General features: G+C 42.9%; 1 protein-coding gene across 1 annotated transcript; it reads left to right on the top strand.

Moving 5' to 3' along the window:
• LOC120799962 (calpain-1 catalytic subunit-like) lies at nucleotides 1-26,201 on the top strand. Its single transcript, XM_040145601.1, has 23 exons — nucleotides 1-98; nucleotides 2,615-2,644; nucleotides 3,950-4,195; nucleotides 5,535-5,604; nucleotides 11,616-11,734; nucleotides 13,632-13,765; nucleotides 14,719-14,887; nucleotides 15,866-15,949; nucleotides 16,039-16,124; nucleotides 16,229-16,303; nucleotides 16,380-16,540; nucleotides 18,459-18,628; nucleotides 19,337-19,348; nucleotides 19,456-19,667; nucleotides 19,775-19,814; nucleotides 21,212-21,277; nucleotides 21,488-21,545; nucleotides 22,415-22,479; nucleotides 22,847-22,915; nucleotides 24,510-24,588; nucleotides 24,670-24,783; nucleotides 25,368-25,426; nucleotides 25,595-26,201. Exons 3-23 carry the CDS (start codon nucleotides 3,956-3,958, stop codon nucleotides 25,619-25,621), a joined length of 2,109 nt encoding a protein of 702 aa, XP_040001535.1. The 5' UTR covers nucleotides 1-98; nucleotides 2,615-2,644; nucleotides 3,950-3,955; the 3' UTR covers nucleotides 25,622-26,201.
• Nucleotides 26,202-26,808: the final 607 nt, after the last annotated feature.

A 26,808-nucleotide genomic window follows, 5' to 3' on the forward strand; every position in this document is an offset into this window, starting at 1 on the left:
ACAACAACATCCAGAGCCACTGCACAAGGTACCACCGCACAGGACTACAGGACCAACAGCATCCGGAGGCTGAGAGCTGGAGGACTGAGACACACCCGGTGAGTGTGTTCTGTCTGGGATGGTTTGACTGGGAGCTGTGGTCTGTACTGGGCTGAACTGGGCTGTTCTCTGGGGGGTGAATGTGATTCTATAAAACCTCTGCAGGACAAAAGAAGCCGTGTATTTATTGATACTTGAGTCTGTAGTAACCTGTGAGTTTTCACCTTGATTCAGCTGAAACTCATTACATCATCGTGTTTATTGACCAATCGGAGAAGTCTTCCGCATCGATGTGATCATTAAATTATCAGTCAGTAGCAAACTATTATCATTGATGATCATCATTTACCATAGATTTACAGTAAATATAAATAAAGATCGCTTTAGATCCATGTCCGGTCCATCATTTCAATAATCAGTTCCTCACAAGTGAAAATGGTGTAATTTGGTGGAGTTTACAGCCTAAAACATCCCGATTCTCGGAGAAACTCTTATTTATTGTCGGACGCTTGAACTTCTCCATGAATTGCGTGTTTACCTTCAATATTGACAAATGCCACCTTTCCCCATGTTCAGCTGACCCGCTGCACTGACCAAAATACTTTATTTAATGTCGTAATTACTTGGAACTGCATAAACTGACCTATTCTATTAAATATTTAATAAATCTTTCCATCTGTGAAACATCCGAGAAAATGATTCAGAATATTACAAGATTTCAGACCCGTGAAAAAATAAAGTTACAACAGAGAAAGCTGAAGAAATCTTTTCCTCTCTTCAGGGATTTTTAAAGCTCAAACAACATTTGTGGTGTTTTTACTGAATTATTGACTGAAACACTGAGGAGAATCTGAGAGGAACTGATCCGTCTTTTACTTTTTTTAAAGGAAAAATGACAAAAATTCACTGATTCCAGCTTTTCACATGTGAATATTTGCTGGTTCTCCCAGTTTCCTCTGACAGTGAAGTCAACATCTTTGTGTTTTTGACAGATGTTCCAACAAAACAAGACTTTTGAACATGTTCACTCAGGCTTCGGGGAATAATGAGGCATTTTTCACTATATTCTGACATTTTACTTACTGAACAACCAATCGATTATTAACGAAAATAAGTGTCAGATGTATTGATAATGAAGACGAATGTTGGTTCTCCGGTGATGGAATAATTCGACCTTACCGAGGTTTTCTGTCTGTTCAAACTAAATTAGTTCAGGTCTTAAGCCAGATTTGACTCATAGTCCCTCTGCAAGACCAGGACACAAGAGACAGAGTCGATACTTCAGTGGAGCAAACTTCTAACAAATGTGTGATAAATGAAATGATGAGGAGTGACGATCCCGTATGGACTCACTGAGTCACAGTTAGTCAATGAGAGTCTTAGGTTTTCACTGTTTCACTTTGTTGATTCAATCATCGGTTCATAAAGTAAGTAAGTCGATAATCACTGATGTCAGTGATGCTTTGTGTTTCTATCTGGTTGTTCGGAGAGAGAGCAGACTGGAAGTGGAATCAAACCAGTCAGCGCCCACATCCCAGTCTGATACCAGTCTGATACTTTGGTGGAGCTCCAGAGAAAACACACAGAGCTTTCGGAGCGATGATTCAGCTCATTTAGTCTCAGTCTGTCTGATCGAAGGGATCTGAAGATGGGACAGCAAACTATAGTGTTTGTTTTCAGTATTGATCTGCCCCTTATTTTCTTAATGAATCGATTAATTGTTTTGAGTATGAAATGTCAGAAAATAATGAAAAATGGATAACACTTCATTCCATCATGTTTCCTTGAAAGAATATTCTAATTTGGTACTAATTATAGTGAAAATTCAGACAGTGCTTCCAGTTAATGAATGAAGTCCAGTTAATTGCTGATGTAGCCCAGAGAGTCTCAAAGTCAGTTCACATCAGGTCAGCTGTACCTGAAAAACATGATCTTTGTCTACAGACAAGTAAACAATTCAACATATAAGGTGGATCAAGTTTCAAACAATATCTGAATATTCTCTTGGGTTTAAATGGAGCAATTGTTTTGAGAAACTTTCTATTTTCCCATAATTACAGTTTATTTCCTTACAAATTATTAGGGAAATTACAAACCTGTCAAATAATGTTTTAGCAAAAAGAGGCCCATCACAAAATGCTAAAAAACTCGGTGGGATGTCTTCCAATGTCGTGTTTTTTTACAAAATACAAAGAAATTCAGTTCACTGTGGTGGAAAACAGAGAAAAGATGAAAATCTGGCACTAGAGGATGATGATATTTTTGTCTGAAAAACGACTTAAAAGACGAATCGCTTATCAGAAGAATTGCAGATTAATGTTCTGTAAGTCTGCTAATTAATTATTTGACTAATAATTTCAAGTCGACAGTGTTGTAAAGTTTGTATCTCTATTGCTACAGACTCTGCGATGAAGCTGCTGAGTAAAACTGTACCAGAAGTGACAGAAACTGTTTTAAAATCTTCCAAATTAAGAATCAGGTGGTTAAAAAAAACGGAGTTGGTTCAGTTGTAAATCGTAGTAATGTGACTGGTCAGCAGCGAACTGTGACTCACCAGACTTCTGTTTCCTCCCAGCTTCCTACGAGCCAATCGGACACAGATCAGGTACAAATATCAGCATGTTTACTATTTCTCTCTACAATCTGATCCGAACATGATGTTCCTCTGTCAGGTTCTTGGTTCTGTGTAGAACAATAATGAATTACCGAAGCCTCAGAGCAGATGATGTAAAGTCGTTTAAAGAGACGAATCAGATAAAACCAACAGACATGCAGCCATGAGTGAAAGTGACAAACAAGATGAAGTCAGGTTACAGACTGAAAATATCCTCCCCTCTAATCTGCAGTAATCGTTCCTCTCAAGATAATTTTGCAGTGTATGGCCCGGTGACGGTGGTGGAGCTGCAGTTTCGAGGATTATTCTGCCACTGTAGACTATTAGCAGGCGTTCAGACTGAAAACAGCCCCATCTGTTCAAGGTTTAAGAAGAGCTTGTGCAGTCTGAGTTACAGACTGGACAAACTGGATTTAACTGGATTCAACAGGATTTAATGGCTCTGGCAAGTTATCAGAGAGACAAACATTTGATCCTTCATCACGACCGTCTCCAGGTAAACAGCAAAAACTCAGCATTCACTTCACAAAGGAACCAGGAATGTGAGCTTGCTTGTATCTGACTGGCCAACGCAGCATCTTGCCAGATGATGTTGCGTTGTTCTATCAGACTGACTCCGTTCACATAAATGGGGGAATGTTGGTGACGCCGGGGCTAAAGTAGGAACTTGACCGAACTGTAAAGTCTCCTTTTAAGGAGAACCCGAATGTTCCTGAACACAGAACCAAAACACAGAGCTGAAGTCATTAACTCTTCCAACATTTTCAGTTTGATTAACTTGAGAGGTTCATCACCTCAGAACCCACTCTGGTTCTTAAAAAGCCATGCTAGCAGCAGTGGTGCTTTGAGCTAAATGCTAACATTGGCATGCTACCATGCTAATGTTTAGCATCTTTAATGTTTACAATGTTCACCATCTTAATTTAGCATGTTAGGGTGCTAACATTAGCGAATTAGCAGTAAACAGGAGTCCAGCTGAGGCTGATGGGAATGTCATTAGTTCTGCAGGTGTTTGGTCATGAAACAAAGTACTGGACAAATTCAAATTATGACCTGACGGTGGCGCTAGATGAAAAGTCAGACGATCAGCAGAGTGATTACAGTTCATCCTGAGGGGAACATGAATGTTTGAACCACTTTTCATCACAGTCCATCCAATGGTTGTCGAGATGTTTCAGTCTGGACCAGACAGGTTGACCGACCAAGATTAAGATCCTCAGAACCATGATGCTAACACGACTAAAAACCTTGTATCCTGCTGATTCGTTACCGATCAGGTTTTCTGATGTGTTGCAGATCAGGATGTTTGGAGGTGTGTCCGGGCGAATCCAAAAGGACCGGCAGAGGGCTGGAGGTCTGGGCTCAGTCCACCAGGCTGTACTTTACCTGAACCAGGACTTCCAGGCCCTGAAAGAGGACTGTCTGCAGAATGGATCCATGTTCGAGGATCCAATGTTCCCCGCAGAACCAGCCTCACTGGGCTTCAAGGAACTCGGACCCTTCACTGCCAAGACCAGAGGGGTGGAGTGGAAGAGACCAACGGTAAGACCCAGAGCTATTCTACGGTAGAACGTGATAGAACTTTGACCCACTGTGAGAACCACAACTCTGAATCCCAAAGGCTAACAGGTCTCAGGTCGTGATGTCATGCTGATTGAGTGGGGTTGTCTCAGGAAAGGTTTACTGACAGAAAGTCCTGGGGCCTCATTAATGAAACAGTGCATAGGATCCATACTTAAAGTGTATCTGCGCACAAAAGTTGAAAATGGCATACGCAAAAAAGTGATCAGACCAAAAGAACTGTGCGCACGCACGCCTCCAAGCAGTTTCCCTTTATAAATCACAATCGACCTGAAAACGTGCACACCTTGCTGAGCCTGAAGCTCCGCCCAAAAAACAATCCCACAACTAACCATAAATGGTCAATGCAAATCCCTCATGAATATTTATATACATATCGTTCCTGTGGAGAATGGAGGCAGTGTGACAAAGAACACAAAGTCTGTGGGCTGATTGCTGCAGCAGATGTTAGTGCAACAAACAGAACACTGTTAAACACAGCCATCAGACACGGAGTTCCGTCAGTGAAAGCAAACAAGGTCCTGTGATCGTGGAGGGATTACTGAACGGCCTGAGAGGTCACAGAGATTCACTTAAAAGCTACGAAACAACAAAAAACAAGAGATGTGAAATGACCATAAAGACCATTTCAGTCTGGGGGTCCTATTTGGGAGGGGTGGGGGGCCTTTAACCAGTCTATGCCCAGGGGCCCATGCTCTCATAAACCGTCTGTGTATGTGACTGAGCAGAGCACAAACAAAATTGTAGGCACAAGACACACCTGTGAATATAGTGTAAAACCGTCAGAGCTCAGACGATGATGTGATGACAGTGAATTCTCCGACTCGTGTGGTTTAATGACTGTTTGTCCAGCCTGTAACCCAACAGGACATGTGGGAAAGGATCATAGCATGCAGGAACATCTCGGCAGCATCCACAGAAAGACTGATTCTGATTGGTCTACGGTCTAAAGTTGTATTTAATGTGTTTTTTTTAAACCATTTTTTCGACATGTTTCTTAAAGTTAAGATTTGGATCCAGTATTGGGGGCTGGGGGGGTACATTGGTTCTGGAACATACGGTACCTTTTGTCTTACTAATTATCAACTGCTAATTTTGATTACTAATGTCAATGCTTACAAACGACAATAACTAACGTCCTGTTGTTTTTACTACACCCGGATACACCCGTCCCTTTCACCTCACACAGTGTCTTTGTCTCACCTCACTCCCTCCACCTCTGCTGTGGCCTAATGTAAAGTGATTTAATGCGATGTAATGTGATGTCAGCCAGACGGGTGTTTGTGATTGGCTGTTTCAGGAGCTGACAGAGGACCCTCAGTTCATCGTGGGTGGAGCCACCAGGACCGACATCTGCCAGGGAGCTCTGGGTGAGTCTGCCAGCATCCTGGTCTTTGAACAATAAGCGACACCCAGAATAATAAGATCTTAGATAAATGCTATGGCAACATTAAGAGTGCGTATTCTGCTAAGTCAAAGCCCCCTCTTTCCCACTCGGATCACAATGTGATTATTTAATTTCCTAAATCAGTTTTCAAGTCACGCAAACCTGAACAAAAAGAACTGAAACAACAACACAGGCAAAGGATGGAGCAGATCTTTCAAACTTCAAACACTAAAAAAACTTTGGGACACAATAAAATCAGTTACTAATATGAACACTCCAAAGAAACAAATGATTACATTGGATGGACGACAAAAATCAAATGAACTAATGACTTTTATTTGAGGTTTGACTCACAAAACTTCTCTCATGATTGTGACAATGTGTTGCAGTCTCTGCCAGACACTGATGCCACCCGCTGGCTGATGGTGGACCCACCTAGTGTTCAGTTTCTTTTCAGTAGGTCCACAGGTCCAGACAGACCTTTTTGCTTTTTTGCTCATCAGCGTGGTGTCCGATATTCCAACGCTCCTTAGACACTCATGCTGTCCCAGCTTTGTGGAAGAGGTCAATCATATTACCGGGGCCCAAAAAGCCCCGTGCCACCGTGAATAAGGATGTTCGTTCTGTAGCTTTGACCGTGATTATCATGAAATGTTTAGAGAAAGTTGTGTCCTTGCTGAAGAAGGGAGTCGAGCCAACGTTAGATAAACACAAGTGCAGCACTGACGACACTGTCCTCAGGATTTTGCACTTTATCTCCAAGCACCCTGATAACAATAAACTTACGCTCAAATTTTATTCATTGATGTTAGTTCATTGTTTAATACTGTGCAACCCTACCTGCTTTTAGACAAGCTGAAGGAAATGAGTGTTAACTCTGATTAGATGGTTTTATTCTTTTTTACGTAATAGGACACAGCAAGTGAAGGTCAGTGGGACACTGTCAGAGACAAAACACAGAAATACAGGGGTCCCACAAGGTTGTGTGGTATCACCTATATTCTTTACATTGTAGTCAAATGACTGCAGGAAAGTACATCCAATAATTATATCATAACATTCCCCAATAATACAGTGATTTTTAGCCTTCACCACAAGAACATGGACGCTTCTGTTTGCCACAATGAGATAGACACCTTCATCAAGTGGTGTGATGTCAACCATCTCATCGTAAATGTCACCAAAACACAGGAGATGGTCTTTGACCTGAGGCAAGTGATTGACCATGAGCCAGTGGTCATCAAAACCCAGATAATCAGTCAGCACTCAACACGTCTGTGAGAAAACTCATAAGACAAACTGTAATAAACTGTAAAAACTGAACTCGTTTGCAGTTGGAGGGGTCCTGTCAATAGTTTTACAGACGTCTCTTTATGACTGCGTCTGAGTCTGTGGGGAACATGACTTTTAAGGAGTTTTAGTTGCAGTACCGTGACTGACCACCGGGAGAAAGTGGCAGCAAAGCTGGGTGGCAGTGCGGTATCCAGCTTGGTCAGCATCCTGTCAGCTGGTCATGTGACCTCACTCACAGTTTGTCTGTGGTTTAAAGGAAACTTCCCTGACAACTGTTGCTAGGAGACAGACAGGTCTCCGATATGTGTCAGAGAGTAAACAGAGAGTTCAGCAAAGTCAACAAACTGCAATAGAAACTACTAGAGGTTTGGGTATAGAGGTGGATGGGGGGGGGAATTAAAAGAATTGTAGTCAGATAGATAAAACATCTATCAGATGTTGATTCAGCTGGACGATCGTGTTGGAGGATTGAGTTTGTGCTGCTGTTGAACGTCATTGTTTTATACAGAGAGGTTTCTGTTATTTAACCTACACTCACTGATATCAAGTATCAGACTACATAGTTTTAGCTCCTCAGCTAGGTGGCTGTCAAACACTAAACCGTCTGTGACAGTTGGTGGAAACAGTCTTTGTCGGGCTTGTCAAGTCTTTGCAGCTTTCGGAGCATCTGCAGATTTAGGGTCAGGGTTTTTCCTCTTCATTTATTTACTGGTTTCTGTAACAGGGGCGGCGCACGTGAATAAACTCTGAGCTAAATGCACCTGAGTTATGGTTTAGAGGTGAGTCAGTGTTTAAAGTTAGAGTTAACCAAGAGGCTGTTTTCATTCCAGGACAGCTGTTACAATCTCACCCTAAAAACAAAGAATGAATGAAGGAATAAAATGGTTGATGATGGTCCAGTTCTCTATTAATGTGAATAGACAACCGGATCAAATAAGACAACACTGTGTTAAACTATTAGACACTAATGAAAGATGTGAAACAGAATCACAGACATAAAAAGCACCAACAGATGTTCACACACATCAGTCACTGATGGTTAGGGAATAACCTCTGGGAGAAAGATGGATGTGTGTGAGTGTGGTTGTGTGAGTCACAGAGCAAAGGGGGAAAGTTTGGCTGATCTCCAACCAGCTCTGAACAGCAGCAGGGTGGAGTCCTAACAGTGTGTGTGTGTGAGTGTGTGTGTGTGTGTGTGTGAGCGTGCCTGAGTGTGTGTAGTTGTGTAATATGGTTGTAAACACAGGGTTGGACAGGAATGATCAGTATGCCCCTCCCCCCAACCCCCGGTGGGCCAAGTTCCAGCTGTTTGTCGCTGCTGTAGCTCCACCTGCTGGACGCTGCTGACACCAGGGCTCAGACTCTGGTTCTGTCAACACAACAAACACACTTCAGAACTGACCGAGGTCGGTTCCTGCTTGTGAGCGCTCAGATCTTAAGGACCTTCCGTCACTCATACGAATACAAACACTGTACAAGATTCCAGATCTGACGATTTGTTGGAACAAATTAGTCTGATCAACCAGACAAAACAGTTACAGTTACATTCAGGAGCTGAGAGGAGACACAGAGACACCTGTCAGTATAACACTATACATTTGTTGTTACTGGTTAAAGAAAAAAAATGATGTAAGATAAAGAAGATGAGAAGCCCATTGTCTAAGTGTGTTTATAAAGAACGTTGGAAGATTGTATCTATGTGTACGGTCTCTGCAGTGGTGTCTGGGTCGCTGTGTTTGCTCTGCAGAGTCCAGTTTTGCCATGTTGTCTAAGGACTCCTGCTGCTTTCATGTTTAGTGATAATCGCAGAATGATGCCTGAGATCCTGAAAACCCGTTCCTGACCAGGTACCGCCCTCTCCCAATAACACCCAGGGAGCAATGAGCTTCTTCTTTGACAGGCTGTAGTCAGCCCCGTTTTCCTTGAGAACCACAACATGTTAATTCTGTGATTATTTTTACCAGGTCAGTATCCTGCAGCTGGTGGCACCCAGGAGTTAAATCTCAGTTTTTGGCTTGACTGCAACAGCAGGTCCAGCCTTATAAATGCAAATATCTGTCAATGACTGACTGATGAAGTTAAGCCATTGGTCGACCGGCTGAGCTCTGGAGTTTCCCTATCGGCCGTTGCTCTTTCAAAATGAAATCATGCAAACAGTCCCTATTATGTCATCAGTGGGCGTTTACAGGCAGTGTTGCCAACTTAGAGCCTTTGTCACTAGATTTACCGACTTTTCAGACCCTTTAGCGACTTTTCTACAAAAAAGCACCTAACGACACACCTCTCTATGCGTCTCATTCAACTGACCACACGGCAGCTGACACAGACGTGATTGAGCTTCGAACTTTCTCTCTGACTGATCATTTTACAGGTAAATATACCTGAAATCACAGCTCAGTCGTTTTCTTTAACTTATGTGTCTGGTGACTTTGTCAGACGACGTCGTGGTTATAGAATCAGGATTTCAGCAGCAGAGAAGCAGCTTGGAAGTGACTGCTGGTTAACATGTCGTCTCAATGGGCCACGTTTCAGTCACTGTTTCATTCTTTTCCATTGTCTGACAACAGAAACAGACAAACATGTAAATGAGAACAGCTTTATTGGGAATTCAGCTGAATTAAATTACTGTATATGTGAGCACAGAGAGCAGGAGAGAAGCAAACAGATAAAGGACGGTCCAGACATATACGAGGCTTTGACCTGGTCTTGTTCTTTTAAAGTCAGATGTTCACATTTGTGCTGTAGAGAATAATCCATATCGTTCATGGAGACCACAGCTTTTCTTCTTTCATAGAAATACTAACTTCTGACAACTAACAGTTCTCAGCAAACAACCAATCAAACCGCAGCGTGGTAACAGGTAGTCAGCCCCACCTGGCTGGGCATTATCTGTCTCAATGTATAATTTATGTACAAAACCAGTATTTCAGTTCTCAGATGTTCCAGAGAAAAGTGTCATAGTAAATATACAGTATGAAATATGAGATAAACAACAAATATAAAGCTTTGTAATTTGAAAATAATATAGGTATAATATGAAATACATGAATATAACTGTAATATGCAATATGATTACATTTATTATAACATAAATATCAATAAATACAAGCTAAATATAAGATGATGAAATACATATGTGCCCTAGTCATCTCTGGTCTGTGATAATCTGTATCCACTAAATCAAGACTTTTCCATCCTTTTAAACATGAGACAGCTTGTATCAACAACAAAAGATTTCCGACGTCAGATCTTAGGAGGAGCACTTGAAGGCAGCACTCAGCCCATTACTTCTGACCTTGTATTGATCAAATTATTGATCAGTGAATGGACGTCTGCTGGAGGGGAAACTCCATTAGCAGGAAACATTAGCAACTTAATGTTGAGGTATCTAATGTTGTTGTTGAAGTTAGCATTTAGCTTAGCATTAGTGTGTCCCCACGGACCGTTATGCTGATAATGGAGTCAGCTGATGTTCAGTCTGCACATTAACAAGCTGCTGTAGAACAAACATTTCCTGTAACCCTGTCAGAAAATGAGCTCTGTTCATATCCTTCACTCAGTCGTCGTCGTCGTTATCATCATCATCATCGTCATCAACTCAGGAGCTGATCTGATGCCAGTGTGTCCAGTAAACTGATGGTGCTTTAGAGTGTAATGCTTTTTATCTCGAGACAACAAAACATTTAGATCATAATCAAACTGTTATACTTTGAGAAAATGGTCAAGTTAAATCATTACTTTGTAATAACTGTCTGATATTTGAAGAGCCACCGATAATTAAGTTGTGATCTTGAGACAATCAGCTCAAAAATATCATTGCCAACTTGGAATTTGAAATTTTCAGAAGGTGAATTTGTGCTCACTGATGAATCGCTGAACCAGTTCAAATGTCCGAATGTGTCGAGTCTTTGCAGCTTTTAAAACGTTGAAAAAAAGTTCAAATGTTCTAACGTGTTATTTTTTTGCTTGTGAGATGTTATATAAGAGTTACAGTTAAAGTTGAAGTACTTAAGAAGTCAGTTGAAGCTGAAGCATCGAAAGCAGTCGATACGCCTGTTGAAGGTTAATCACTGTGATGAGCTGAAGTTTCAGCTGAAGGGAAGATGGTGAAATTAGTTGAGCTGTTGGTATAAGTGTCTTTACTGAAAGCAGTTGAGCTCTCTGTTAAAGAGTAGGAAATGACCGCAGTCGAACTGTGAGTTGAAGAGTAATTATCCAGGGTGAAAGTACTTTCAGTTGAGGTGAGAGCAGTCAAAATGTTTAAGGGTAAGCTCTGAAAGTAGCCAGTTGACATGTAACTGTTGAAATGTGAAAGAAAGGTTCAGCTCAGGTCTGTACTCTCTTTTTTTACTGCTGGGACCTTGTTGTTGTCTTCATCCTTCTCTCTGAAAGCACTTGGAACAGACTAGACCTGTCTTTTTCCATTTTAATATTGCACTGTTAATAATTTCCTCAACATTAAAGCAGTTGAAATGTCAGTTGAAGTGAAGCACTGGTCAGACTACTTTCAGATCAGGTAAGACCTGATAGTAGTCAGTAGAAGTGTCAGTAGAAGAGTAAGTGGTTCAAGCAGATAAATTATCAGTTGGTTTGCAAGAACTGTCAGCAGTTAAAGTGTCAGGTGAAGTTCCAGATCTGAAGGTAGTTGAAGTGTCAGTTGGGTTTCTCTGTATATCTGCATGAACTCTGGTTCTTTTACAGGAGACTGCTGGCTGCTGGCTGCTATCGGCTCTCTGACTCTGAATGAACGGCTGCTGCATCGTGTCGTTCCTCACGGTCAGAGCTTCAACTACCAATATGCCGGCATCTTCCACTTCCAGGTGAGACTTCACCTGTTCGCACCCACTCACCTGTGTAATGTTACCTTCAAGTGGAACTGGAGAGTTTGTGTTTTCATCATGGGAAACAGTACAGTATGCTTGGCGAGAAGATGGGAGTATCATCCAGGAAGGCATTTCTCTCAAAGCTCTGGGTTTAGAGCCATTCAGAGCTCAGTTTCAGTCGTTACCCTTGTCTTGACTGAGACACACACACAGTGTCTGACTGAATTCTGTAAGTGCTATGCGAAGGCAACTGGAGCTGCTTGAAGTGTTTGAGGACGTTTCGCCTCTCATCCAAAAGGCTTCTTCAGATCTACCTGACTGGTGGGGAGTTCCAGGTATTTATCCTCTGGTGAGACACCACCTGTCAGCCACCTACAATGCAGTTCTAAGTTCACTCCCCAGACAGCTGAACACCCATCCACACCAGGACTCATGCGACCTCAACGACTCACATGATGGCAGGGTGGGTCAACGACTCACTTGTCACCCTAAAGACCCTCAAGGTGTTAACACCCATCCACAACTTGACCCGTGTGATCCTAACGACTCACATGATGACCGGGACGGGGCAACGACTCATCTGACCTCAACGATTCACAAATGTTGCTGATCTCAGCAGAGAATAAATACCTGGAACTACCCACCAGTCAATTAGAACTGAAGAAGCCTTTCGGATGAGAAGCGAAGCAAAGGCTTTGCTCAGCACTTACAGAATACCATGACCTGGATGACTGAGATCTTCACAGACTGACAGAATGTCTGTCTGACTGAAATATTGGGAAATAGGAGCTAAAGTCAAAGAAATAAAACTGAATCATATGAAAAAAAATACATTTTTTCAGGAAGGACACCCACAAGACAAGGGTTGTATGACGCAATTCACTGTGCAAATATAAAAAAATAAAGATACCTGGCCATGTGAGGGCTGGGGCGACCAAATCTGAATTCCTGCTGGTTAGTGATGGTGTACCTCGGGGATTCATTTTGGGTCCTTACCTGTTCAACTTTCAAGTTTCAAGTTCTTTTTTAGAGAACAGGTTCACCCTAAGCTTCACAAAGGGATAAAACAGATAGAAAATAAAAGTTACAACTTGATTTACTCCACAACATGATTATAAATCCTGAATGATTTTTGGCGTTGTTCATTCGTCGACTAAGAGGTGGCGTACGAGATACACTCAACCTCAATATGTATCTTTCTTTAAGAAGAACGTCGACAGCAGGTGGGAGTTTGCAGATGTTGTTGTAGTTTCCCACAGCTGGAAGTCTTCAGCTCAATCAGAGCATCTCTGCTCTCAGGTTTTCTGATTAGTGTAGAGTGTACAGTAGAGTGTATGTAGAGTGTACAACTCAAATTAACTGGGGGTCACTGGCCAAGATGTTCCCTCCTTTGGGAGGCTGCAGAAAAAAAACTCCTCTGCATGTTTTGTTTGGTCATTCCTTAAAAAAGGGACATTTCTCATTGTAGATGAGACAGAAATCCATCACATTTAACTGTTAAAAATTAAAATAAATCGTCCACCTCTCTTCAGACTCCAAGGTAAAGCAGAGAGCTGTCGTCCATACCTTAAGTGTTTATTTATGCAACGTTAAACAAAACTTTAATGCTTTGATTTTGTAGCCCTACCAGAAATTTTTATGACTATTCCAAAATAAAAGACTAAGAAAAAATCTAAATTGATGAACACATGGAAGAAAATGGGCATGCCAACACAGACAGGTAGAAGGCCCCCTAGCGCTCCTATACAAGATACCCAGTCTGAAAGGGCCTGTGCCTGGTGGGCTCGTTCAGTTATCCGTCTGTGGGGCCAGATCTGGTCCCTGGGCCAGGAACTCTGCAGAGAGTTGGATTTACCCCTCTCAGTTTAATTCTTCCTCCGTCTCTGGTGTGTAGTTCTGGCAGTTCGGGGAGTGGGTGGACGTGGTGATCGACGACCGTCTGCCGGTCAAAGACGGAGAGCTGATGTTTGTCCACTCGGCTGAAGGCAGTGAGTTCTGGAGCGCTCTGCTGGAGAAGGCCTATGCCAAGTAAGACCATCCCAGTCCAAGTACATCTACTCAGGAACTGTACTTGTATTTGTATTTCCTTTTCATGCCACTTTGCACTTCTTCTCCACCACATTTCAGAGGAAAATACTGTAGTTTTTAGTGCAATACATTTTTGTGACAGCTGCAGTTACTGGTTACTTTACAGATTAAGGTTTTATATATAAAAGCATATGAAGAGCTTATAGTTATGGTGCTTTGTTATAAATGAAAATACCCAACAATAAATACAAGTACAGCTGAAACAAGTAGTTTACTGACTGAAAATGATTTTATTTTGATAATTACTGAAGTAATTTTTCATGCAAACATTTAATGTTTCCAGCTTCTCCAGTGTGACGATTTGCTGCTTTTCCTTTCAACGATTTATTTAATTTATTTTAATAATTTTGAGGTTTGGACTGTTTGTTGGAGAAAATAAATAAAAACTCTAGGTAAAGGTGACGTGCACTAGAAAGTTGAACATATCTAAACCAAACAATCAATCGATTAATCAAGAAAATAATCAGCAGAATAGTCCACGATGAAAATAATGGACTATTCACCAGTTGAAGTCCTGTATGAAATAATGAGAATCGGCTCCACCTCGAGCAGCTGCAACAGTAAAACGCTGTTTACACATTAATGCATCAGTAATAATAATCTAATGATATAATTAAGCTTAAATACTTCAAGTACATTTTCCTGATTAAACTCACATACTTTTATTTCTGAATGCAGGACTTTTACTTGTAATGGAGTATTTCTGCAGTGCAGTATTAGTACTTTTACTGAAGTAAATGATCTCAATACTTCTTCCACCACTGACCCAATGTCAGACTGTCAGACTCTCTCTTCGCTGGAAACACAGTGCAGCGTGTTTACACAGATGAACGTTTAATGTGTGTTTCCCGTGTGTTTCCTATGTGTTTATTGCGTCTGTTGTGTGTTTTGAGGTTGAACGGCTCGTACGAGGCGTTGTCCGGCGGCAGCACCACTGAAGGTTTTGAGGATTTTACGGGCGGAGTGGCAGAGATGTTTGAGCTGAAGAAAGCTCCCAGAGATCTCCATCGTATCATCAGCAAAGCTCTGGAGAGAGGATCACTGCTGGGCTGCTCCATTGATGTCAGTCACACACATTTCACATGATTCAATTGAATTCACCAACTGACTGTGCACTTAAGCCTGAGCAGTGATTGCCCAGGACACGGGTCCCTGATAACAATCGGTCTTAGTTAAGAAGGTTTGCTAAAAGCATTTCTATGAACGGTCTTCAAGTTGTTTCCCAAAACTGCACTTAATCTTCTTGATGTCATCTGTCTGTGGGGCTGTAGACAATGCTGAATAAACTTTAAAGTAACTTTGTGTATTTAAATGTCTGTAAGCGGCTGGATATTAAAAATCTCTAAATGATGTAAACAACAGGAAGCTTGATGTGGAGTCAAAAGTCTGTAGCATTTAGCTTGTTGCTCTCTATAGTGATAACAGGACAAACAGTGCAAATGGAAACCAACCAAACATTTTATCTGGCAAGTTCCCACAAAGTAAATCTCTATACAGTTAGCTATAGCGGCTTATCCAGGAGGCTAATTTCTGTGTTTACTTTGAATTAATTTCCACTACCACTTTAATTGAAATGATTTTCAATTGAAGTTGAAGTTCAATTGTCGGGAAATCTTTAGGAGGCCTGTGCTGTTTGCCCCAATATCTTTTGTTTTGCCAGGGTCGTGTTTTCTGAATCTCTATAGGCTAACGCAGGTGGACAGAGCAAAGTCAGCAATGACTCTGGAACTGTTCGGACCCCGAGTCAGAATGGTCCCAGTCCTGAGAATTAAGGGCAGAAACTGTACATTTCATCAATCAGCCTTTCTGCTTAGCCAGGACCTACAAGTTTTATGCTCACACTCTATGGATCAGCTGAGTGACCACGACATTGAGCTTGAACTGAACATCAGGGAACAACACTAATTCATCAGGTCACCCATGCAGAGTCTGCCTGATTTAAGACCCGGGTTGAAAAATATCCAACTTTTCCATTAGCGATGGCAGTTACAACAGGTCAGCTGGCTGTTTAGTAACTTTTGCTGTGTCCTCCGTCCTCAGATCACCAGCGCCTTCGACATGGAGGCAGTGACCTTCAAGAAGCTGGTTAAAGGTCACGCCTACTCTGTGACCGGACTCAGACAGGTCAGCTCAGCTTTCACCGTTAAACTCTGACACTGACTCAGGCTCAAGTCTTTTTGTCTGATTCGTGAGGTTTGTCCTCCTCTCTGCAGGTGGACTACCGCGGTCGACAGGAGCGTCTGATCCGGATCAGAAACCCCTGGGGTCAGGTGGAGTGGACTGGGGCCTGGAGCGACAGGTCAGTGCCTCATTATGAATGTTTTTATGACCAGGCAGGTACATCCTACACCAGCAGTACCACACAAACATACAGGAGGGAACGTAACCGTGTTGTTATGTCAGCTCCTCAGAGTGGAACTCCATCGACTCTGCAGAGAAAGACGAGATGCTCTGTAAGATGGAAGACGGAGAGTTCTGGTAGGTTTGAACCGTGAGGATAAGTCTGAGAATCATTTAAAGGATGAAAACAGTAAAATCTCTTTCTGTGTGTCAGGATGTCTTTCCAGGACTTTCTGCGTCAGTTCTCCAGGTTAGAGATCTGTAATCTGACCCCGGATGCTCTCAGTCAGGATTCCACCAGTTTCTGGACCACCGTGACGTTCGAAGGTGGCTGGAGGAGAGGAAGCACTGCCGGGGGCTGCAGGAACCATCCCAGTGAGGAGGGAGGGGGGTACAGATAGTGATCAGGGTTTTGAAACCAAAGCCAGTGTCCATATCAGCATTTCCCCCCTTTTATCAACCGATACCAATACACGTCTTCAGCCACGTTGGCAGCATGGTTCTGTAACAGCATCGAAAGCAGCACTGAGTTTTAACAGCACCAGCACCGAACATTCTCCTGCGTCACTACGCATCCAAATATCGTTCGAGACTCTGAGAAGGCCTGTTTCTGTTGAGTGCAAGCGGCAGAAGCCAGGCTGAAACTTATTAAAGATATTATGCTCATCTATTGCATTCCCATTTCAGATTGATTTCCATAAGTGTTCCACTCTCCGACAGTCTCTCTTCAGAGCGTGAATGTTGACGTTTATTCAAGGGGAGGACTTGATCAAAGGAGCCGATCTAGTTTTAATAGGGGCCACTTTATCCAATGCTGACAGGCAGTGTTTGTTAATGGAATGCATCAAGTAGTCGACATCTCTGTGCATATCAGAGTTAAAATGGAAAGTGGCAGAAAATTTTGTAGAGCTAATGATACGGCGGCACGGTAAGGAATCCAGATTAAATAACAAATCAAATAAAATACAGGTGCAATCAGTAATCAACAAATCCTCGTCAGTATTCTTCAACAAATCCATTTTCAAACCGAGACTAAAAACAAGGTCCAGAGTTTGCCCTCTGTTGTGTGTAAGGCCTGATACATGCTGAGTGAGATTAAAAGACTCTGTAATATTAATAAAACTAGAGGCAAAACTGTCAGTAACATAATCAACATGAATGTCACCATCAATGATTCATCTGGATATCTTAAGGATAGAGGACAAGAAGTTAGTGAATTCAGTTAAAAATGATCTGCATAGGCCGGATGGGCGGTAGATTGAAACATGGTAAAAAGGGTTTTTACGTCCAACTTAAATCTTTGACGTTCAAATGAAGAGAACGACCCCGTGCTCACCAAGTGGCTCACGAACGCCGCAGCGAGCAGAAAGTCCGGGCGAGCTGGTGCAAGTATAATCTTCCGGGCAGAGCTCGAAGTTCCATATCCCTCTAATCAGGAAGTGGTGTTGGAGTCAGAACTGGTCCAATCTAAACGTCACCAGACCCGATACACAACAACCAAACAGTGGTAACATTTCAGAGAAAAAACAATGAATATATTAGCTATCCTCACTGTCTACCACTTTCAGATACTCTTAAGATATCATAGCAACATTAGGAGTCGTATGAACACAAAAAATGACATTTGATTCCTGGATATATGCACAAAACACGAAGTTACAGAACCACTTGTGTAGCAGTCAAATGTATTTTTTTCAGATTCGAGCCCTTCGTTGCTCGCATTCAGAACTCCCTCTGCGTTAGCACCCGAAACATCCAACAAAAGAAATTGTTCACACCAAGACTCACTGTGCAGTGACCTTCTCACTTCTCTTAGCATTGTTAGCCCGATCCCCAGCCAAGTGTCTCCAGAAAGGTTAAGACCTGATGACATTTTAATGGAGCGGCACTTAAAAGTATTTTGTTAATGGATTTGATTGGTCTGTGAAATCTTTCTAAACACCTTGAATGGGTGTATCGTAGGTCGCTTTGTACAAAAGTGTCTGCCCAGTGAATTACATGAATAATGAATCAGCAGGTTTGAAGCGTCACCCTCAAAAAAACAACAAAATGTTTTTTGAATTCTTTCTTTTGTTTTCCAAAATCTTTCTTGGGCTGTTAAACGAGGCCTGATGAAAACCCTGCGGGTCAAAAGGTTGCATCAATAAATGTTTGGGAGTTCGCTGTATTCAGTGGGCAGACTGTGTGTGTGTACTTTTCATTTCTATCCGGTGCTGAACCCTGCTGAGGTTCGATGAACATTATGATAACTACATATCCCGCAATGCCGTTGACTGTTGCTGCCTCTCTGCAGACACGTTCTGGATCAACCCACAGTATAAGGTCTGTCTGCTGGAGGAGGATGACGACCCTGAGGACAACGAGGCTGCGTGCAGCTTCCTGGTGGCTCTGATGCAAAAAGACCGCCGCCGCCACCGCCGCCATGGACAGGACATGCACACCATCGGCTTCGCCATATACCAGGTCAGAGGTCACAGCGGTCTAAAGCTATGATGTAACACAGCGCTCGCTGTCCTTATGGCCCACTGACTGCTGCTTCTACCGCTGCCACTAATAGTACTGTCTCTCTGACTGCTACACCTTAGCAGCCACCCAGAATCTCCATAGCAACCATCCGACAACAACTGACCACCTTCACCAAAACCACATCTGTTTCCTTCTAGCAACAACCTAATAACCCCAAACACCCACAACCACCAACCAACACATCGACAACCACCTCAGACACCATAGCACCCATCTTGAAAGCTGTGGTAACCACCTACCAACATGCTAGAAACATCTCAAACACCATAATAACCGTAGGAACCACTTCAAACACCATAGTAACCACCTCAATGACCTTAGCAATCACCGCAAACTCTTGAGTAACCCCCTAACAACACCTCAGCAACCACCCACAGCATCCTAGTACTCACTGAGCCACCACCTAGGAGCGTCCCGGCAGCCACGTAATAACAACGTGCTAATGCCCAGGCACCAGCGTAGTGGTATCCTAGCAACCAACTCGTAACATCTTAGTAACGATAACCATGTAGCAGCACCACAGATAGCGCTTTAAAAATACAGCTAAAAACATGGCGTGTTATTAGAAATGGTGACTTTTGTTTTACCAGTAGTTGGTCTGAGTGTGTTGTGACTTTTCTTCTCTGTATTTTGTCTCATTCACAGATTCCTGAGGAAGTGAGTCAGTCCACAGTCTAAGTAGAAACAAATAAAACTCCTACATCAAACAGTTTTATCTTCATTTAGCTTGTAAAAGCTAACGTCTGCGTCCGTCTGTCCGTCAGTACCAAGGCTGTCCCAGCGTCCACATGAAGAAGGATTTCTTCCTGCGTCAGTCCTCCTGTGCTCGTTCCGAGACCTTCATAAACCTGCGAGAGGTGAGCGCCAGGCTCCGCCTCCCACCGGGCGAGTACCTGATCGTCCCGTCAACCTTCGAACCCTCGAAGGAGGCCGACTTCGTCCTGAGGGTGTTCACCGAGAAACAGTCCGAGACCGAGTGAGTCTGTCGAGACGTTTATTCTTCAGGAAAATAATCCAAGTCTATGATTCAGTCTTTTTATATTAAAGTTTGCGGAGTCAGTGACAGTGTGTGAACCTCTGCAGGGAGATGGACGACGACGTGGAGGTGAAGTTTGATGAAGAGGTAAAAAAAATCTTTCTTTAAATCACATTTATCACATTTTTACTTTGTTGTTTGCTCTCATGTCAGACTTCCAGCGATTTGAAGAAATTTGTTCAGACATCGTTGTCTGATTAGTGGGTAAAGTAAATCTTCGTCTATGCAGCACCTTTCAACACCAGGGTTAGAGAGTGCTTCACAGAGTGCAAAAGAAAACACACAGTGACAGAAGTACATGAGCACAAACTCCAAAATGAGCTTCTTCTCCTCATTGTTACGAATCATTAGCTCCTCTTTTCTGTTATCTTTATAGTTTAACTTTCCCTACTGTCAACCTTTTTTTTATTTGTAACATTTTATTTCAGCACTCTCTCTGGTATCTCAGACCAAGGTTGGATCACCAATTGTCCAGGGGCCCCAGACCCTCAGGTCATTTCTGTCTACATCATTTCTTTAAACACACATTGTTAGAAGTTTGCTCCGCTGAAGTTTGGACTCCGTCAGGTCCTCCATCCTCCATCCTGTGGTCCTGGTCACAGGATGGAGGATGGAGGGACAAAACTGGTTTTCACACCTTAACTGTTGTAGTTTTTATTTGTTGCTCATTTGTTGTAAAGTTGTTCTGTGTCAGTAATGAACAGACAGAAAACCTTGTATTATTCCATCAGTGGAGAACCAACATTTATCTTCATTATCAACACATCTGACAGTTATTTTCTTTAATAAGCGATTGATTGTGCAGTGAATAAAATGTCAGAAAATAGTGAAAAATGCAGCATTTTCAGTTCACTGTCAGAGAAAACTGGGAAAACCAGGAAATATTCAGCTGAGAAGCCAGAACCGGTTAGTTTTTTTGGCATTTTCGCTCGACTGATTGATTGATCGACTTATCAGTTCAGCTGTAGAGTTCTGGTTGGTTTCTGGGTGTCATGTACAGTGGGGGTCTGAACATCTTCAGCTTCCTTTATGTTCCATTAATGAGATCAAATTTTTCCATGTTGTTCATGATTCATCATCTGTCTTTGCTTTTAAAAACATCTCTAACAAACTTTTGTAACTTCCCAGTTACAATGTCAACTGCTGGACAGAAATAGTTGTTATAGATATTTTATTTCATTATATTTAGTTTTTATTTTATATCTGTCTTTTAGTTCTTTATATTTATTTTTTAGCTTCACACAAGCTCTTGTGTACATTAACTTCATGTATATCTGAGTATAAGCAGGTGAAAGTGTTTGTAAAGACAGTATGTGAATGTCTTTGTGTACATGTCATATATTTTATAATAACTATTTCCGTAGGTGCAAACAAGCTTTACTAAATAAATAAATAGATATTTTTAATCACAAAGGGAAATTAGTGAAGTCTGGCTTTGTGTTGTGATGACCTTTGACCTTTCCTGTCGTTCTTCCTCGCTGCAGGAGAATATCTCAGACAGCGACATCGATGATTCCTTCAGGTCCATGTTCGCTCAGCTGTCCGGAGACGTGAGTTTTCAAAGAGAATCTGAAACCGCTACTGCTTCAGTCATCCTGTATATTTACATGAAATTAAATTACTCAAAGTTAACCCTTACAACAGATAAAACCTGCTTTTGTCAAGCAGCAGGTCAGTTTCCACATGAACTCCAACCCTGCGGGGCGTTTCAGGATCCTCAGAAATGATGAAAACGGTGTTCTACTATTTTCTCTCTTCAGGACATGGAGATCTCAGTGCGAGAGCTCAGGACCATTCTGAACCGAGTCGTGTCCAAGCGTGAGTTCTGATCATTGTCTTTATGGGTAACAAGTCAAAATATATATATTCATGGTTACGGTGGTCCAGGCGTTTACCACTTACCACGCATTGGTTGCATCTCAAACCCTGACGAGTCCTCACCCTTCCTGGCTGCTTCTGATTTCTGATTTCTATCCAAAAACGGTGAAAATGCCCCAAATAATCCAGAGGAAATTTTGAGGGTCCTTCTCTGAGGAGCAGTAATGTGACCGGTAAGGTTTATGAAAAACTGCTCGATATTTTGTAGAGTTTGATTCGCTGCAGAAAGTAAAGTGGTGTAAAATACCTCTTGATTTAAGACAAAAACTCTCACTCAGATATGACAAGAGTCAGAACCAGGATTCAGTATTAATCAATAAGTGGAGTCAGAACTTATCAAGTCTAAACGTCACCTTTCCCAAGTTCTCAGACCACATCCGCATGAAGCCGTCTGAATTTTAAAACTCTGTTTTTATGTGACACCGATCAGTGTCCAGGTGGTTTTAGTAGAGAATCTGTCCACAGTCAAACACCTGGACAACATGTAAACAGGTCAATCTCTTCTAAACACTGTTTTAAGTAAGACGACAAAACTGCATCACATCAACATCTGGTGAGGAGTGAGACGGTCAGCTGATAACATCTGGATTTTATCATCAGAGTCCTGACAGCAGCTCTGCTGTTACCAGACAGATCCACGTCTAAACTGATGGATCACAGAGAAAGCGAGAGGAGACCTCAGGTCGTCTTCTTCACCTCACTGTCTCACAGCTCCGACCCTCGCTGAGCCGCTACGGCTGAAACACCGAGCTGCACTTTAACATCTCCACACTGAAACACTTCTTCTGCTGTGGTTGTTGTATTTACAGACAGAGACCTGCAGACTGATGGTTTCAGTATGGAGTCCTGCAGAGCCATGGTCAGCCTCATGGATGTATCCTCACTCTGCTGCTGTCTGCTGGCTCTGTTGGGCTTTATTGTCGTCTCTGTTCCAACAGAAAGGGTCAAACTGAAACTTTGCTTCTGGAAAGGCTGGAAATGTACAGGCTGATGGTAGGATCAGTAAAAGTCTCGGCAGGAAATGATTCTTTTGAAGACCTCTGGGTTGTAACTGATCCAGCAGGTCTGTGTTCATTTGAACCGGCTCATTTTTTAGCAGAAGAAACTTCGAACCTTGTTGAGAAGGTGACATGTTCACTGTAGCTCCGACAAACTGTGTAGTTCTATTTGTAGCAGACCTGTTCTGCGTTCAGTCTTCTTCACTTGTCAGAAGCAGAGTTTCGACCTTGACTCGATCTCAGAAAGACGGCAGCGCTCGGCTCGGTCTGCTGGAGTTTCAGATTCTTTGGAACAAGATCAGGAAGTGGCTGGTGAGTCCAAGGTCACCTGTTCAAAGACCTAGATCTTATGTGTTCAGAGGTAGAAGGTAATGTAGTTTTCAAAATAAAAGTTTGTAGGTTCAGCTTTCATAGAAAGCAGCAGTGGAAATAAGAATGTTCAGTTACAGATTCTGTCTTATCTTCGACACACAAGTTATTATTGTGTGTCGAAGATAAGAAATTCTTTTCCAGGACTTCAGAGGCTCCTGTTAGTTTGTTGTGGGACTATTTACAACTTTATAATTCTTTTAGTGGATAATGACGTCACACAAGTTCTCAGCAGAGCTCTACACAACACCTGAGCAGGTCTGATCAGACACACCTGAAAACACCTGTGTGGTTATACGAGCGCGATTACCTCCGCAAAGAGGTTCCCTTTTCACCCCCGTGTCTGTGAGTTTGTTGGTTTGTCTGTTTTTCAGCAGGATCACACAAAAACTGCTGAACCAATCTGAACCAAACCGGGTGGAGAGCGAGATCGGGAATTCTGTCCACGTTTTAGTCAATATTTGGTCTCGGCGGAGGTATGAGCTCTACTGAGAGCCGGTCTGGTTCTATAACAAGGCATCGTTTGCTCTGCACGTGAAAGAAAAGTAACCAGTAACTATAGCAGGTAAATGTGTGTAGCGCAGTAAAAAGTCATTGGTGGAAAGTAACAAAGTTCATTAACGGGAGCTCTGTTTTAGGCTCAGTGAGGAGGCACTTCAATATTGAGCTGCTTTACTGCACTGCATTAAAAAACAAATCAATTATGACGTATTATTAAGATCAGACTTTCATGACCCCGAGGGGAAATTCACAATCTGCCCCGCGGCGGTACAGAACAGCTGCTGTTATACTTTCCTCATGCGCGAGTACATGGGGGTCTTCTGGACGTAAATTCGTCATCAGATTGTTCACGCGAGGCTCGGCGCGGACGACTGTTGTGTCCGCGTGGCCACTGAGCCTCAAGGGCACCAACTGCGCACGCGCTCTTACAAGCCGACTCCAAATTGACGAGAAAGAAATATAATAACAACAACTACGCATCCGTGGCGTCTGCAAGGGAGAATAATTCAGGCCTAAGTCATTAAAATGAGCTCCACCTTCACCAGCTGCAACATCAAAGTGATGACCACGTTAATGCAGAACAGAAAAAGGGGGATTTCATCGAGACCACATTGGCCCAGGTCCAGGTTGGAAATAGTGAAAACAGTGAAACCGCCCTTTTTTCTGTTTACACAAATAAAACAAAGGTTTCAGAAATGTGAAACTGTGTTTTCAGCAGTTACTGAAGTCTACTTGTTAATCACGTTCAGGTCTGACAAGTGCAAATGTGATGGTTTAGGACGTAGACCGGGTCCAGTCTGGACTGGATGTGAAGAGAGCAGTGAAACGGTCAAATCCTTCTTTGTGTGAACACATGGAATAAAGGTTTCACCAATCTGACGGTGGGTTTTAAACGGCGTTAAGAGTTTAACCAGGATGTCTGACAGAGAATCAGCTGCTCAGTGTTGCCTTGAAATTTCCTCTAACTCTCCTGTTAACTGCCGAAACACGAGTGGTGATTTCAGGACCTGTTGACTCTGTGATTTGAACTCTGCAGGGAATCTTCAGAGAGTTCGATCTGGATAAATCAGGATGCATGAGCTCCTACGAGATGCGACTGGCGCTGGAAAATGGCGGTAAATCATCTTAATCCTGACTAGCGCAGCATTACTGACCTCGGCGTGTTTCGTTAAACGGAGTCTGTCCTCTGTCCGTAGGGTTCAAACTGAACAACAAGCTGTATCAGATGCTGGTCGCTCGATACGCTGACAACGAGATCATCGACTTCGACAACTTCACCTGCTGCCTGGTCAAACTGGAGGCCATGTTCAGTACGTACAGCCGCGCGTCCGCGCTCTAATCCAGGGTTTTTAATCTGAGGTACTGGACGTTCACACCATGTTGTCGGAACACGAAGAACAGATCGACCTCTTTCACACCTTTTTCTAGGATAAACGAAGTGATGAATCTGTGCAGTAAAACCAGATATAGTGCGTAGCTCTTTTTTAATCGGTTCAGTCGACGTTATTTTAGATGTGAATGTGGTTCTCCAGCTGTTTTGTCACCAGTTTGTTGTAGGGCCGTCACTTTTTCAAGAAGTTCAATTCAAATGATTCAAATGCAGCCCATACTGCGTAACCCCCCCCCAACACACACACACACCCTCACCCCCGCACACCGACCACGTCCGTCTGTCGGTGGTCAGAGAGACGGTGCTGTAGAGGTGGAAATCCCAAACCACTTTGCGGATTCACTTCAGGTCAAAGATTCATAGTCACTGATCCTGACACTTGACACGTCGCTGTTCAGTTGAACTTCAGTACGTACAACAGTCAGTGAACGCAGCATAAGGCAACACCGAGAGCTTCGAACGAGTTTGAGAGGAGAGACTTTGTGTTGTGTGTGTGTTTTTCAGGGGCTTTCCAGGAGCTGGACAAGGACGGGACAGGAACTGTAGAGATGAACATCATCGAGGTACGAGAGATGAAAACAGCTTCACCACTTGAACCAGATTAAAACCAGTTAGTGAGTGAGTCAGATGCACTCGGCAGGGCGGAGGCTGCCACTGAGCAGCGGGGACGGGGTTTTCCTGAGCCGTCAGTTTACTAACAGCCGCTGCGTCTCTGTGTTGTCTCTCCGCAGTGGCTGTGTATGACCATGTGTGGCTGAAGAAACTTCCTGCCGCTGAACTTCTAAGTGCCTCCGACAGGAAGAACAACACAACAGCTAATAACCAACCTGAGCATGAAAAGATCCCGCTGCAGCTGTACCACACTGCTGACATCGAAGTCTTCCCACGTCACCTCCGGGGCATTGAGGATCACTGCCGCCAGAACAGAAAGACATGGAAAAAATAAATATTCTCAGTGAAATCACCATCACATCATTTTAGTTCACATTCAACAATTTGAAAAAGGAATTTAAAAAACGGGAAACACTGTGGTATCTCATTGGTAGATTCCACTAAATATATTTATTTAAGATTTAAACTTTTAGGGGAAAACATTAAAGAAATGAATGAAATTTCCGACAGTGTGGAGAAGCCTTGAAACATTAGACGAGTAGTCGCCAACTTTTCATGTCCAAGCTTAGGGGGTGTTATGTAGAGTTGAAGGGCTAATATTCAGCTGCTGTCCCGTAACCAGATGTTAAAATCAAAACAGCATGTCGTAAAGCAGAATGATCGAATGGTACAAATCTATATCTGTTTGCGCTGTGCTTCACAATAAAAGCCTCCCTTTGATTCAAGGTTTTCAAAGAGTCAAAGTTTGTATGATTTTCTGTGTGAGCAGGGAAAATGCCGGGTGTTGCACTGTTCAGACTCGGAGCTAAAAAGAAAATTAATTCTCAGTGTCATTCACGATGCTGAGAGCAGCAGGAAGGGGCCCCTTTGAATCAGCGTTAGCTTAAATCCTCTAACAAACAACGATGAACGTGTCCCCTTCATCATAAAGATGTTGAATCCTGCCTCGTTCACGTCCGGCAGTCCTCCTCTTCTTCCCCGCCTTTACATTACTGGCGCCTGCGGTTCAAATGTTGCTCTGCAGCGCCACCAGTGGTCGGCTCGAGAGGAGCACTCGTGGGTGAAACTGCGTAACTCGGCCATCACGTGCTTCGGCGCGGTGTCGGAGCTGGGGGTGGGTTCTGGTCCATTCAGCTCAGTGTCCGACGAATCCTCGACCGAGTCCTTCATTCCCGGTCTCTGTTCGGTCCGTTTCCTCTGTGATGCCGGACACATCCGCTACGAAAGACAGACTGATGACGTAAACAAACGTGCGACGACTCGGCCGCCAACAAACGTGGGATCATGTGGGAAATGTCATATTTACGGGGGGACGACGAGTCCTTTGCCTCAA

This window comes from Xiphias gladius, chromosome 15 (assembly GCF_016859285.1).
Source record: "Xiphias gladius isolate SHS-SW01 ecotype Sanya breed wild chromosome 15, ASM1685928v1, whole genome shotgun sequence".
Lineage (NCBI taxonomy): Eukaryota > Metazoa > Chordata > Actinopteri > Istiophoriformes > Xiphiidae > Xiphias > Xiphias gladius.